The sequence below is a fragment of the Oratosquilla oratoria genome, chromosome 4, assembly GCF_046742065.1.
Source record: "Oratosquilla oratoria isolate Oo_2021 chromosome 4, ASM4674206v1, whole genome shotgun sequence".
NCBI classification, from domain to species: domain Eukaryota; kingdom Metazoa; phylum Arthropoda; class Malacostraca; order Stomatopoda; family Squillidae; genus Oratosquilla; species Oratosquilla oratoria.
Window position 1 is genome coordinate 26,751,894 of NC_134780.1, and position 15,908 is coordinate 26,767,801.

At 41.0% G+C, this 15,908-nt stretch overlaps 1 protein-coding gene across 5 annotated transcripts in view; it reads left to right on the forward strand.

Moving 5' to 3' along the window:
* LOC143024696 (uncharacterized) overlaps window positions 1-12,880 on the forward strand; it is a 223,856-nt gene extending 210,976 nt beyond the window's left edge. For all 5 annotated transcript variants that reach the window (XM_076183709.1, XM_076183710.1, XM_076183708.1 and 2 more), the window contains 5 exons: window positions 7,314-7,510; window positions 7,618-7,755; window positions 8,392-8,504; window positions 9,529-9,916; window positions 10,241-12,880. In XM_076183709.1, coding sequence (XP_076039824.1) covers window positions 7,314-7,510; window positions 7,618-7,755; window positions 8,392-8,504; window positions 9,529-9,916; window positions 10,241-11,356 — 1,952 coding nt within the window. In that variant the 3' untranslated portion in view covers window positions 11,357-12,880. The remainder of the gene's footprint in view (window positions 1-7,313; window positions 7,511-7,617; window positions 7,756-8,391; window positions 8,505-9,528; window positions 9,917-10,240) is intronic.
* The last annotated feature ends 3,028 nt before the right edge of the window (window positions 12,881-15,908 follow it).

Here is a 15,908-nt window from a genome sequence, read left to right on the forward strand (position 1 = left end):
CTAAGGCCCTTATGTGGGACCTTACACAAGGGGAGTCGTGGAGATGAATAAAATCGGCATACGGTGCCAACCTAGGGAGTTTTATATCAGAACAATAAAATCGTCTAACGATAGTCAGAATAAAGTATATAAGGCGCGCGGGTACCATGTTCACTTGTGCGAGGATGTGTGTGAATGTGTGTGTAGGCATGACCATGCAGATCACATGAAGCAACTGGCTCCCGTTCATTAAACCCAGACACGGCACGGGTGAGAATAGCCCCCAAAAAGATTAAATAAATCTCCTTAAATGTTTATTCACAAAACGGACGAGGTGAGGGAACGAGGTGGATGTACCTCTCTCTTCTTCGGTTTCGTCCTCGTCTGCTTCTTCTTCTTCTTCTTCTTCCCCTTCAAAAGACGCCCTCCCGTTTTTACTTTTTTCTTGTCCCCCTTCCTTTGCTTGGCCGCTGATGAAGGACGTTGGCAGATATTTCGGGACGAGCGGGAGCCCTCTTACTGCCAGTTACAGCACCCTCTTTTCCAGTCCGTTGCTTAACATCTTCCCCCCCCCCTCTCCCCCTCGCCCTTCCTCCCCAGGTCAACAATGCGACGCAATTCGTGGCTGTTATTCTGGTTAAAGAATTACGATTTTATGAAGGTGAACGTTTGAGTTTTGGTCTGCGAGATCGAGTCTTGGCAGAACGCTAGCAAGGCGAGAGGGTAGAGTGCCACACAGACGAATTAAATCATCTGGCGACATCAGGAATGGGAAGAGGAAGTAGTGCCACACGGTACGGAAGGGGGGCAGAGCGTGGCCAAAGGGATCCCCCCCCGAGGTGAATAAAATCGCCTGACGCCAGGCGAGATAGTAAGAAACGTGCCACCAGGTACGAAAGGGGAGAGTGACGTTGGTAACCTCTTTAGGGGCGTGGGCGTGGTGGGAGGCGCAACCCCCTATTTTCGTTTCGACTGACCAGATTTGGATGCCAACGAATTGGGCGGGCGGGCGTGGGCACAGGTGTTGGGCGGAGATGATACATTTCGAAATAGATGACGCCTTTCGGGCACTGTAAAAAGAAACCCCTTTGGCGGATTCATAAACGTCTTGTAAGATTCCTTTCATTCCACAAATATTGCGGGCGACTGGGGAGGGGGAGAGGTTTCTCTGATGAATAAAATCGCTTGGCGGCAGCTACAACGAGTTATTATTATTATTATTATTATTTTCTCCTTTTCCTCCGTCTTCGTCTTCTTTGCCTTCGTCGTTTACTTCGTTTTCCTCTTATTTTTCTTCGTCGTCTTCTTTTTCCTTCTTCATTCTTCGTCTTCTTCGGCTTCTTTTTCCTTCTCCTTCTCCTCCTTCCCCCCTCCTTCTCCTCCTTCCCCCCTCCTTCTCCTCCTTCCCCCCTCTTTCTCCTCCTTTCCTCATCCATTTCCCCTTCATCGTTCTTCTCCTCCTCCTCATCGTTCTCCTCCTCCTCCTCCTCCTCCTCCTCCTCGTTGAGAAAGTATACGAGTAGCATCACGCCTCGAAGGCGAGGCTTGACGCACAGTCATGGCTCCGCTTTCAGCTCTTCGGCAATTGTTTGTTTCATGAATTTTGTTTTTGAGTCACTTTTGTTCGAGGAAAGGGGGTGGGGGCGTATCCCCCCTCTCGTGGCGATGTGTCCAAGTACATGTACCAAGAGCGGGGGGGGGGGCACTCACCCGCCCCCTTTTTCTCGTTTATATACTCCCAGGACTCTTATCGGGAAGGGTGATAGCTGTCGGTCACAGGTCCCGCACGTAGTACAAGGCTATTGTAGTGAGTCATACGCTGAAATGGTTCATGATTGTCTCCCCCACCCCCACCACCTGTACGGTGTTCCTTCAGCTGTGTACAATCGGACTGATATGAGCCATGCATTGGGTTAGTTTAGTCGAGGTTTTCATGGTTTTGAAATAATAAAATATCAACATACGCATTTCCGAAAGTGACATATCATCGGATCATCACTTCTCTGTCTTCTGTAGTTGTGAAAAAAAAAACCCACAGTCTGTTCTCTACAGTCCCTGATCTTCTGTGGGGACAGAGCCTCCCATCAGCAGTAGAATCACGCGGAAAACACCTGATTTCATGTGGGACTTGTTGTGGACTGTCGCAAGGTTGGTCCTGGTGTCATACCAGTAAACATTAGGAAAAGATATAATAATAGTAATAATAAAAACAAATTAATAAACAAGTAAGTAAATAGAATACACTTGGTCCAGTGCTGAGTGTTACGTGATACGGAAATTGTGCATTCCAACTTGGTCTTCGCATGTGCGATGACGCAGTCGATCCGGGCTCGAAGAACCAGTGACGTCATCCGTGACCACAAAGAGGAGAGATTTTTATGAGGAACACACTGCAGTGCCCAGGCAGTGGGACTAGATTTCTAAAATATATATATATATATGCTAGAAGACACTAGCCAAAATTATGCTAAATCGCAAAAAAAAAAAAAAAAAAAAAAAAACTTTTGATACGTTCGGTTTCTAATATAGTTTTTGTATTAACACAGCATACTTTTATGGAAAGCTTGCTATGTTTAGCGTAATTTTGCTAGACCTGGTCACCTTGGTGCCCAGTTGTGTTGGTAGGCTTTGTCTCTCAGCCCAGGGGCATCCATCCATAAGTTATCTATTTGTTTGTTTATTTTATATTAATTTCTTTTTCATTTAATATTTTCATTTGTGCGTTTATTTAATAGTGATTTTTTCGTGTTACATATTCAATTGATATATCAAATGTTGTACATTAATTTGTTTTATTATTCGACCTGGCTACCCCTCTTACTACTGGTTTTATAGGTGGTACATAGATGAATACATTTGTTTTATTATTTATTGCTTCAGACGTCATTTGAAGTCAAATGAGAATGAAATGTTCACGTACGAAGAGCATATGAAGTAACTTATCAAACAGGTTGGTACCAATACGGAAATGCAGGTTACCTGTCGACGATATCAGGTGTTCCAATGTTTTGCGTCACAGCGAATGGAGCACGCGGCGATTCCCTTGGATTATTATTGTTTATTTATCTATTTATTCCATTTTTTTCTTTGCAATTATTCATTCTAATGGTGCAAAATATTTATTCAGGCTAGTGAGATCCCTCCCCAAGCAAGATGCATGATTTTAAGACTGTCGAGACTGTATGACGATTTTCCTTGTTTTTACAATAGAAATGTTGGTGGCGTCGGTTTGAGTGTGGTTGGGGAGAACGCGCGCAAATGAGACGCCGCATGACACAAGTCCTGTTGTAACTGTTATACCAACATTTTATTCCGTTCGTCGGCAGTAGATTGATCATTATTTATATTAATATCATATAGTGAATTTTAACGACACAGTGACGTGCTTGATTTGGATGTGATAAACGTCACGTTTTTATTCAGCATTGGGGTGTAGGCGGCAGGTGGGTCTTGATCGATAGAAATCTCGTTCAGCTGAACTCCTCAAAACGAAATATTCCAGTTGTCTCACCCTCGTCAAAGGAGGGAGAAGAAACACAAGGACATTCAAGTCACGGAAATGCTAGTGTGTATATTCGTATCTGTGTGCGTCCGTATGTGTGTGTACGCATACGTAATAGGGAGCGAAAATGGTGAATGGGTGAGAGTTACTCGGTTTTCATGTGTTACATATCTATAAAGTCTGTGTACTAAGGACTTTTACCCCCTTATAAGGGAGTTAGCCAGGTCAAAAGGCAAATAGTTACTCCCACCCATTCCACTCCCATCCAACCTGAAAAAATACAAGGTACCTTGTGAGTCCTTTTGGGGGCTGAAAGGGGGGTGAGACCCCCTCCTCCTTTATTCCCACCCACTTTCGAGGGTACTTGTAGGGGCGCTCTTGGCAAGGGAACCCACAACTTCCCCGCCCGCGTAAGGGTCTCAATATAAGACGCCACGTAACCCGCGGTTCCTCGCATTGTTGTCGATATTGTAACCTGAATCTTAGGAAGTGTCATGTGTCAACCTCTCCCCCCGCTTTCCCCCCGCCTCTCCCCTCTCGGAGTGTAATCATTGCCTAAGTTTAGAGGAATCGGCGTGTGCGGCCAGCTAGTACAGGTTTTAGGGGGGGAAGGGGTGGGCAGACGGAAATATCAACGATATTTATGTGGGATTTTTGCCAGACTTCCCATACATTATCGTCGGATTTTAGTGCGTCGTGCGTGGTCTTCATACATAGAGATGATGTACAACACTACTCAAGTCTTATGCAATATGTTTTCATCGTGATTATGTGTGCGAGCGTGTTTGGATGCGCCAAACATGGGTACGTATAGGTCTCCCATGTTACAATTTTTATTCGGTAACTGCGTGCACGCGCACACACACACACACACACACACACACACACACACACACACACACACACACACACACACACACACACACACACACACACACGTGTGTCTATCAGGCGTGTGGAGCCATGATGAAGCTGCACGAGATCTGCGCTTGTCAATCAAACCCAAACCATGGGCTGAAGTGGCAAACGGGACTGCGATGAAGGATCACCCATGGACGTCAAAGGTTTCTTGAAAGGCGACGGGAACCTTAGCATCGCCAGGTGGTCATTCTGACGGAATGTCTTGGGGGCGAGGGGAGGGGCTGGTTTTTATCATTCGGAGGACTGGTGTGGAGAGAGGACCCCCCCCCCCCCCGTCCCTTTTGTTACAACTAAATCGATGCAGAGCTGCTGTGGGCTCGTTATCCGAAGGGCAGCCACCAGAGAAGGCCCAGTATAAGAGTCGGGGGCGGTTTTTTTTTTTTTTTTTTTTTTCAGCCAAGTGTGCCAGCTTCTGGAGGTTTGGGGCGGTTCGGATCCGCTTGAGGCTTAGCACGTGGCGGCAGTAAGAGTATAATACGGTTTTAAGTCTCCACAGCATCCGAAAAAAGGCTACTATGCCTAGCTACCCCTAAGAGCGTCTGAAAGACACCGGGTGAAATAATTAAAATAAAGACGACGGACAAGTTTGTTCAAGTGCCCCCGGAATAAATAAATAAATGAATATATATATATATATATATATATATATATATATATATATATATATATATATATAATTCACCTCGGATCGTGTGTGTGTGTGTGTGTGTGTGTGTGTATGTGTGTGCGTGCTTGAGTGATTCGATTAAGCTAAGTCGACCAAAATAAAATCTGGCAAGAATCGGAATGAAAGGGAGATTACCAACCGGTACGAAAGGTGCTAATTCCATCGTTGCTCTGGTGCAGTGGGATCCCTCACAATCTGAATAAAATTGTTTGGCGTTTGCTGTAATGAATTTTGAAGAGCACACTTATGTAGCGAAGGTGGGAGAAATATGCCATGGGGAGGAGCAAGTCGTCTTGTTTGTTGGTTGTGAGCGAGTGGAGGTGTTAGGAGTGGGGGTGTGGTGTTGCTAGTGGTAGTTGGTGGTTGTTGTGGTGTATCAAATAGAATTAAGGGTATCCCTCCGCGCGCGCACACGCACACACACACACGCACGCACACACACACACGCGCGCACACACACACACACACACACACACACACACACACACACACACACGGAAAGAAAATCAAGAAAGACAGCTATAGAAGAGATCTGAGAAAGAACAGCTTTCCTCACAGAGTAATAGACATTTGGAACAAGTTAGATGAGAAAGTGGTGTGTGCAAAAACAATACATGAATTTAAAAACAGTTTAGATAAAATGAGATATGAAGACGGGACACCACGAGCATAGCTCCCCTTCCCGTAAAATACAACTAGGTAAATACACACACACACACACACACACACACACACACACACACACACACACACACACACACACACACACACACACACACACACACACACACACACACACACAGAGAGAGAGAGAGAGAGAGAGAGAGAGTCCTTATAATGCTTTCAAAACACTACATGGTTTAGACTCTAGAATAATGTATTGCCAGTTTTACTCATTATCGAATTTGGTCGCATTGTAGTGTTCTGTAGCCAACACGTGAAATTACCCCTTCAGGACTCGTGATCGCCGAGTAGTTTAGTTAAAGGTTATAGAAATTTATAAACAAAGTTGAAATGAAGACAGTCTCTAACAGTAATCATGTATGCTGGCCATACATTTACTTATATGTAGGCTATTTATTAGTTTTTTGTTTTATATATTTATGTAATATTTATCTATTCATTAATTTCTTGTTTGTTTTCGTATTAACTCATTGATTTATTTACTTCCATTTGGAGATTCCGACTGGTGTAGGTAACTTAGCAATGAGGCGCAGCATTTGCGCACTGCGCGTTCTTAATTTAACGAGTCCAGGTTTCGCTGAGACGCAGAGTGGGAGGCGTCTGTGAACGACTCCATCAAGCTTCCCACGCTCCCCGTGTTTGGCGCGCGTTCAACTTGCACAACCAGATTCAAAGTTCGACGACATTTCTATGATTCCATTGTATGCTAATTTTGATAATTAATGTAGAAATAAAATGCAGTTATGCGAAAATATACCCAGTACCAGATATCACAAGAATGTCGACCAAACTGAGAACCCTGCTACATACCTATGTATATCCTGCAGGATCTTGTTTTCGTCGGTGATGTAGACAAACTTCATGTCATGCCACATAAATATGAACGAGATGTTACTTCTTGATATGATCCCATGTTTTAAAGACGCATTATGATGCAGCATCGATATCGTCTCAAAATTCCTAACTCATTCGATCCACATTGATTTTGATGGCTACATCCAAGTTCGGCAGTCCGAGTCCGTAGGGAGCTTTTGGTAGTTTTGGCTCAAGGAAGAATCTACGTGGCATTCTACAATCTATGTGTGACTATCTGTATCTCTCCATCCTATTCATCATTCCCTCTCCCTTCCATTTTACTTTTATCCTGTACTTACCCTGTATGGGTATTGACTGCATAAGTATTATGCAATCATTGTTTTAAGAACTTTAGAGACATCTTTATGGACAATTCATACAACATTCTTTTGTGGTTGGAGATTATGCACGCTCATAAAAGAATATTTATCACTTTTAATTTCTACCATCCCATTGTTCTCCTACCCTCCTGTACTACCTCTCTGACTTCATCTTTTTGGTGTGATATTATGACTAAGGACAGAAGCTCTGATATTGCTTACAAAATACTTATAAATTCTCGTGTACCAAATATGATAATGTAAGTATAGAGACATTATTATTATTTTTTTTTCTACTAAGATGTCTCTGACCTTTTGTAATTTATTTGATATCTGTATCCAGCATGTAATAGTGTATTGACAAAGGAATTTACTGTACTTACAGGTGGAGGGGAAAAAGAAAGCTTTATCAAGTTTCATGGCGACAGTCTTGCCTGTCCAGAGGACAGCCAGCTGGCCCAAGAATACGCCAAGCTCCAACATCGGTTTGTCCACTGGCAGGAACAGCTTGTCCACAACCAGCAAGTCTTGCACCAGCGAGTGGCCCCCTTAGCTGGCACCAAGCCCTTGCACAGTGTTGGTGTAAGTCCTGTTTACCATTTACTTTGTAACCACTCCCACAGTATTTGTGCTACTATATGAAATAAGTTTTAGAATCATTTATTGAAATCGTATCTTCATGCTTACAGGTATTGCGAGAAATTCTGTCTCAATCTTCAGAATTCAATCGCAGTGATAATAGTCATGATTCAAACTCAGCAGAGCAAGAGAACATAGGGAAGTATGGACAGTCCAGCAGTCCAAATCATTTGCAAGAACTTCCACAAGTAAGAGTCCATATTAATCTTATGTAGATTTTACAACAGCATTTCATAATTTGTAGTACTTGCATGTAGAACTTCTGGTACACATGAATATAAATCCCTCTGAATGTGGACACAAATCTGAGATTGTAATCTCTGTATTGGACACATGAAGATCAGTGTAATCTGTGTATGTGGACATGCATGAATTTAAGTATGTAATTTTTTTATGTGGATACAAATCTGAGGTGATCTGTGTATGTGGACTTACATGAATATGAATCTGTAAACTGTACATGGCAAATCCAGTAAATAATGAACACTTGCTTACTAAATCTCTTTGCATCCTTTCCAATTTTGTTTTATTCTTTTTTTAATCTGAAATAAATTCCATAATCTTGAGGTGATAGTACTGTATTGTAAGTTGTTCTTGAATACAAATTTATTGGTATTCCTACCTTATAGGATCATAAGAATGAAGTATGGTAGGAAACAGGGATAGCCCTTTATCCACAGTGCTGAGATGGGAGGGGCAACAAAATACTTTTTTTGGTGGGCGAATGTTTTGATTTAACTACCCCATTGTAAGAGGGATAAGGACTTCTTGTATGTATGTATTCACATATTTATTTTTATTGACACATTCGGATTTACTTTCAGTCATCTTGCACAACCCTCCCACCCTGCCAGACTGTGTGTGTGGGTGATGAGGAACCCAACACTGAAGCAGTGGTGAGTTCAAGTTTGGATCATAGGCGAAGCCAACAGTTCAAGTAAGTATTCTGAGCCTTGCAAGAATTGCACCTACTCAGAAATACAATGGAACATTTTCTTTATACTAATCCCATGTATTTCTAATTTTCAGGGAGTTGAGGCTTAACTATATGTGTGTGTGCACACACTTAAATCCTATCTCAGTAGTCTTTGGTCTTCCATATCTGACAGCCCCCTTACTACTCTCATTCTCTGCCTCACATCCACATTTCTCACCCTGTCCATCCTCTTAGCATCTCATTTTTCAAAGATTTCATCTCAGAAAGACTTTTACTCAGCCTCCCTTAAATTCAGAATCACAGGTACAATCCCTCCATACAACTTTCTCTGTGTACCCATCCCAGATACTCATAATTTTGCATTCTACATTGCCAAGTGTGATCCTAAATACATAAAACTTTCTGCCACCATCAACATTCCATATAGGTCTCATCACTATACTTTTGCCCACAATTACTTGTAACTTTGTTTTCTTATAAAGCCTTTCAAACTGTCACCAACTGCTTCAGTCTCTCATCAGAATCAATCACAAGTGCAACATCATCATATCCTACCAATCTTGCCCACACAATTCCAAACCTTTACCCGGTACACTTTAATCAACTTTCACTACCACCTCATCCATAGATATGTTGACCAACAATGGTGACATCACACAACTATGACAAATCTCCACATTCACCTCAGACTATTCATCTATTCATTCACCTCACTCCTATAATCTACTTTTCCTTGTTGCAGGTTATCTGGGAGCCATAGGTCTCCAGCAAGAAGGCTGGTGGAAATGGATTGATTGATAGATGATTGACTCCACTCTATTTCTGCTGCTTTCTTCCTCTCCCCAAATACATTCAGTTCCAGAACTTTTAATTACCCTTTTGGACACCATTACATAATCCATTAAAGTTGTCTCAATTATCCTCCCACCATTTACTCTCACCCATGTACATTTGTGTGCATATTTCTTCTTAAACACTCTTCACTGTATATAATGATTGCTTCAGCAAATTTATTTTGTTTCAGAGCAAATGATATTCCAACAGTTCCAGTAGGTGGTTGGGCAGAAAAACCTGAGCCTGTCCAGTACAAAAAAGTTTCTCGTACAATATCGGCTATACCTCAAAAATCTGTGGATGAGGGCACATCCAGAGTATACCCAACACTTGCCCAGCCGTTTTCAAAACCTGTGACTGCAAAAAAGCCCCAATTTTTCAAATCAAGGAAAGATATCAAGCAGTTTGGGAGCACTGAAGCTATAAATCCTCGTGTAAGAACGGAAAGTGAAAGTGCAGCTTTCTGGAAAGAGCTCCAAGCCAGAAGAATTGACTTGGGATTACAAAACGAAGAGGCAGAGGAGCCTGTTAATACACATTCATCAGAGGCATTCTACCCAAGAAATAAAATTAATATAGTATGTTTTCATTTTATTTTGCAGTTTGTATGAAGTCGGGAAGTTTCAAATGATTGGAAACTTGTTTTAAGATTCAGTTACATAAACTTGTGATATATTTTCTTTGCATGTTGATATTGTTTATTAAATTGTCCATTTGTTTATTTTCATCCAGCCTCATTATGAAATATATGGCATGATCATTTCAGATAGAAAAAACAGATAAGAGAACATTATAGTTTTTATATAAGACGGGGTTGTTTTGATCAGGTGTTCCCTTTTAAAAAAGCAAAATAATGGTGTATTGCAATGATTTGTGCATTTAATTATTTATCTACATTTCAGGCTCAAGAGTCGAACACAACAATTGGACACAGTCAAGATCCATCTCGTACTGTCTGTTATGGTAACGATCAACAGGCTGATAGAAATGTGGCAGATATTTCAGATACTAGTGCACAGAGAAATCCACGGTATACTTCAGTTGTCACACTGGCAGCACAAAATGAAGGAAGCTCAGAAAGTGTAAATGGAGCTGCTAGCAAAAATCGGGACAAAGTTCGGTCCGTTGTTCAGTTAGGTAATAGCCAGGCTCCGCCCTCGGTTCAGCAGCAACAGAAGACTACTAAAGGAATTGTGCCTGTGGTTCGTGGGTTTAGACAGACTGATAGTGACCAAGGAACAGGACAAACCTTTCACAGTAGAATTATTGCCAATGCTTTGAGCAGGGGTTCATCTGGTGCTACACCAGCTTCTTCAAGTATAGGTTCTTTTGGTAAGAAAAATCCAGTCAACTCTACATCTTCCACTTTCATACCTTCAAACTTCAATGTGAAGAATAATACTAATTCCACAACCAAGGGCAGTGCAACTGTTCCTGTGACATCTGCCTTTTCAGCCAGAAATAGTTCACCACCTGCCATAGGAAACTCAAGTACCTCAGGGAAGCACAGTTCATCCTTGTCAGGATCAGATTTGTTGATGAAGAGTAATTCATCCCCTGATTCTGTTGTTAATAGCCACCCATTGAGAGATTATCGGTCTTCACTGACATCAAAAGTCACAACTCCTCCTAGTGCTAGTTATGAAGTTCCATCTTTCAATCAAGGTGTCCCAATTTCATCTGTACAATCCAACTCCTACCAGGACAATTCAGTAGCAACACATGATGATACCCCAAATATGTTTCCCAGCCATGGAAAATCAAAGCTTACAATTTCAAACAACTCAGTCCCTCCACCACCACCACCTCCACCTCTTCTTGCTTCTGCAGATATTTCCGCTGGTAACGCAAATAACTCAGGGCCCTCAGGCCAATTAAATTCAGGCGAGCGCCGTACTGCATCAGGTAAACGCATTGTTGCACCCAAAATTGCACCAAAATTAGATCCACGTGAAGAGCTGATGCTAGCCATTAGACAGTTTGGAGGATCTACAAAGCTCCGAGCAACAAAAACTTAGGTACATGGCAATCTAAGTTCTTTAGGAATTATTGTTGTCAGGCATATAAAAAGCTAGATTGAAATTATTCTAGTATATCATATGAAACATTTTAAGATTGGATACAGTTCAGTTTTATAGACAAGTGTTGAGTATATGTATGGCATGAACAGAAATGTGATCAGTACATGTTGAGTTAAACAGTGTGTGCAAGCTTGTGATTGGGATGTGTAGGGTTGAATACGATAGGTACAGATTTGTGATCCTCAAGCATAGCATTGAATGTGGTGTGTACAGTATATTTTCTATTTCCATATAGCATATAGCATATGGATAGTTGTACGAGTAGTGGTGCCTATAGTGATAAGTATAGTATTTAAAAATCTATTATATTGTGTTAGTTCTATCAAGAGGAAGGTATGTAGAGTTGCTGCTGCCTTGAAAAATGTAGCATTTTATTTATTGTATTGTAGAACATCACTCACAACGAAATAGCAAACATGGTCATAGTGTTTGCATATTAGCTTGTTATATGCATTAATCAACATTTAGCCAAGTACTAAGAGAACTCGTGTACATATCACGTTGAACATAAAGAGATTAGTATTAATTGAAATCTGTTGTACATCATAGCATTTATTTTGTCATTGTATTATTCTGTTGTATTAACAAATGTAAGGCATGTATAAATGATATATCTTCCAGTCTCTACTGCATTAGAGACCATTTTGATCCAGTAAATATGTTATAGCGTGAAGGTTGAGACATGTAAAATAAGTAGACCAGACAAATAAAAAAACTTCTCAAGTCTATCTGACTGATGGTGGTATAAGAACAAAACTCATGGGCCTCGTTTGACTCGGTGTATTTCAGTTGATGATACCTACATTCATAATGTAGTTCTGAAGATACCATGGTAGCTATACTGTTCTTTGCATGGAACATCATTATACTTCTTTTTCACTCTTCATGACATTTCATTGCCATTATCACATTCTTCCAAATGCTTTCTCATTGATTAAAATGAAAGCTATTTTTCAGCATTTTAGTATGATTTCTTAAGGATATATACCAATTATGTACTTTTACTATGAAACGTTTTTTTTCTTCTACATAATTTTTATGTACTTTATGCAAGTTAATGCAAATTAAACTGTACACTGTTTAGCATTAATCATACTCATAGTTAATATCAGGCTATTTCTCTTCATTCCCTGTTGAAATGTGATATGGTATATTCAGACAGATTTTTTTCAGGGAGTGCTTGATTCATTTTCTATCTTGAAGGGAAACGATTCAACATGAATTCCTTAAAGTTCCAAATCCAGTATGGATGATTTTACATCTACAGACTACGAGGTGTACCAAAGAAAATGGGCCATCCTCAGATTCTGTTAATTTGTTATACACACTTTCTTATAGACATTTACTGTCCATTATTTACCTTTTTATTATAAAGTAAATGATTATCTTCATTTACTCTTTCTGTAATAAATACCCCCTATTCATTTATTTAACCTTTCCATAATAAAAGAATATCAACGATTGTTGTTTCAATTTACATTAACATATCCTTTATTGATTCTTTTTTTCCATATTGAAATGGAACAGGTGGTGAATGGGAGTGAAGTATGTGGGGATGAAATGGGTGGGAGTGGATTTATGCCTTTTGACTTTGGCATGAGGGGACAGAGAGGGGGGGTCATTGATTTAATGAAGTGGACTTGCTATGGATGTGTTGTGTCTTGCAACACTGCTTCTGACCCAGGGCAGTGGGTGAGATGCAGGGATGACCCATCATCCAGGAGGTGCCAAGATAAGAGGGAAGGAAGGGGGTGGTGGGAGTGGAGTATGTTGGAAATGGAATGGGTGGGAGTGGTTTTTATGCCTTTGTTTCTTTGCTACCTCCCTTGTAAGGGGGAAAAAGCCTTTGGTATATGTATTTAGTAGGAAAAGAGCTATGCTCGTATTGACCCGCTATTGTATCTTTCTGCATCCAGTTTTTTCCTAAAGTCATGCATTCACTGGTTCCTCATTCAGTTTGTTCCAGATATTTATCACTGTGTGGAAAGCTATTCTTTTTCAAATCTCTTGTGTAACTGTCCTTCTTAAGTTTCTTCTCGTGTCCTCTTGTATTTCTTCTGTCCCATTTTAGTAGGTCATCCCTATCAAGAGTTTCCATCCCTTTCATGATCCTGTAGATGGTTAGCAAATCACCCCTTTCTCTTCTTTGTTCCAGGGTTGGTATGTATGTATGTATGACTTAGGTGACCTCTCTTGTAAGGGGGAGAAAGCCCTTGGTTGTATGAAATTGAATGAGTTTTTTTTTGTTTTTGTTTTTTTAATTTTTCTTTTTGCAAATATGAAGTTGATGAGAAAAGGTGGAAGTGACTGTGAGAATAGTGGAGGGCATAAACTGAAGATGTGGGTGAAAGAGTTTTTGTGGGGGCATGTGGTCTTATTAATAAGAAGAATGCATATTGGAGCGATAGATGATATAGTTAGTTTTGGGAGGAATGTTGAATGCAGTGGCCTAAACAAGATAGTTGATGGCTGCAGTGGTTGGACTCACTAAAGAGGTCATTTGTGTGTAATTGAGAATTATGATCCAACTTGTTCAATGTATGAAGGTCAAATTAAATATTACCCCTACAGTATAATGTAAAATTAATCTGCATTGTTACATGTAAAGTACATTAGATACATCTAGTTGAATTGTTCAGTGTATTCAAAATAAAGATTGGTAAGTGAATTAAACATTGATATAAATACAAATCTTATGATATTTAGAAATTCCTTAGCGTAGAATAAAAAAAAATTACCTTTGCAACTTTGAAGATTTTATGTTGCATAAAAACCATGGTTACGAAAACTAAAGATTATATAACATCTACATGAACAAAACAAACCTTATTATTGATGATACAGATAACTAATACATCTGTATACTATGGATGCTATCACCTTGTTTCTGAAATAGACATTTGGGAATGGATGCGAAGAGGAGACTGTATGAAGGAGTGATTGTGCCAACAGCACTGTATGGGGCAGAAACGTGGAACATAAGAGAAGAAGAGAGAAGGAGTTTGAATGTGTTTGAGATGAGGTGTCTGAGAAGTATGGTGGGGGTTACTAGGCTAGATAGAGTGAGAAATGAGGAGGTGAGGAGGAGAACAGGGGTGAAAAAGGATTTGGGAGATAGGGTTGATGAAAGAATATTAGGATGGTTTGGACACATGGAAAGAATGAGTGAAGAAAGACTAGTAAAAGAGGTATGGAAGGCAGATGTGGAGGGAGTGAACATGAGGGGACGTCCTAGGATGAGGTGGATGGATGGGGTGAAGGGGGCTTTGGGGAAGAGGGGAATGTCTGTTGAGGAAGGAAGGGAGAGGACGGAAGACAGAGGTGAGTGGAGAATGGTTGTATATGGATGATGTTGTGACTGCATGAGGAGGAATGGGCGGGGGGGTGGGGTAGTATGTGTGAGTGAATTTTGACGCAGCCCAAAGGGATTTCTCCCCGTCCTCGCCTTGTGTGCAGGGGGGGCGGGGAGGGGGGGTCGCCGATTAAATGAAGCGGCCTTGCTGTGGATGTACTGTGTCTTGCGACACTGCTTCTGACCCAGGGCGGTGGGCAGGGTGCAGGGATGACCCGTCATCCAGGAGGTGCTCAGATGAGAGGAAGGGTGGGAGGGGTGTGGAGTGTATTTAGGGATGGGGTGGGTGGGAGTGTTTTTATGCCTTTCCCTTTTTGGCTACCTCCCTTGGAAGGGGGAAAAAGCCTTGGTATATGTATGTATGTATGTATCCTTATTAAGCCTAAACAATGTCCACAGGAGTGGGTATACATATTGGGTTCCACAGTGGGCACAAGTGAAGATAATGCTAGAAGAATTTTTATTTATTAATTTCAATGTTTGGCAGTTCGTGTGGTGGTTGTTGAAATTATAATTTAAGATGTTCACATACAGGAGTTGATTAATGAGATGGGGGTAGGAGAGAGATAGCAGGGAGAAAGGTAGACAAAAAGATGTGCTGGGTAGGAGAGAGAGGGACATAGGTGAACATAGCAAGGGAGAGAGATTATGGCAGATGAAAGAGATATGCTGGGGGAAGGGGAGAGGAAAAGAGATAAAGCAGGGTGGGAGAGGAAGAGAGATGGTGGCTGGGGTAATGAGAGAGAGGAATATAGTGGGGTAAGGAATAGAGGTATGGGAGGGTGGCGTATGCAGTAGAGGGATATGGAAGGACATCTGCATCCACCAATAAACTAGGTATTGGAGATTAACAGAACAGACCACTTGCCAGGCGAACACCAGCATGGTGTACCAAGTTTAACCCTTTCAATATAGCTACACACTTTATGGACTTTATATAAATTTAAGAAGAGACATGTGAATGCATGAGAAAATTACTGCTCATGAAAGACTAATGGCTACTTTGCTTTTTAACCATGGGACATTCCTTTGAAAACCTGAAATATTCTGTATGTATTTCTTCACAAGCCCTGGGGCAAATAATTCCTAAAACATGTGATTAAAAGAGCCATACAAAAGATGATAAAAGTACCAGAC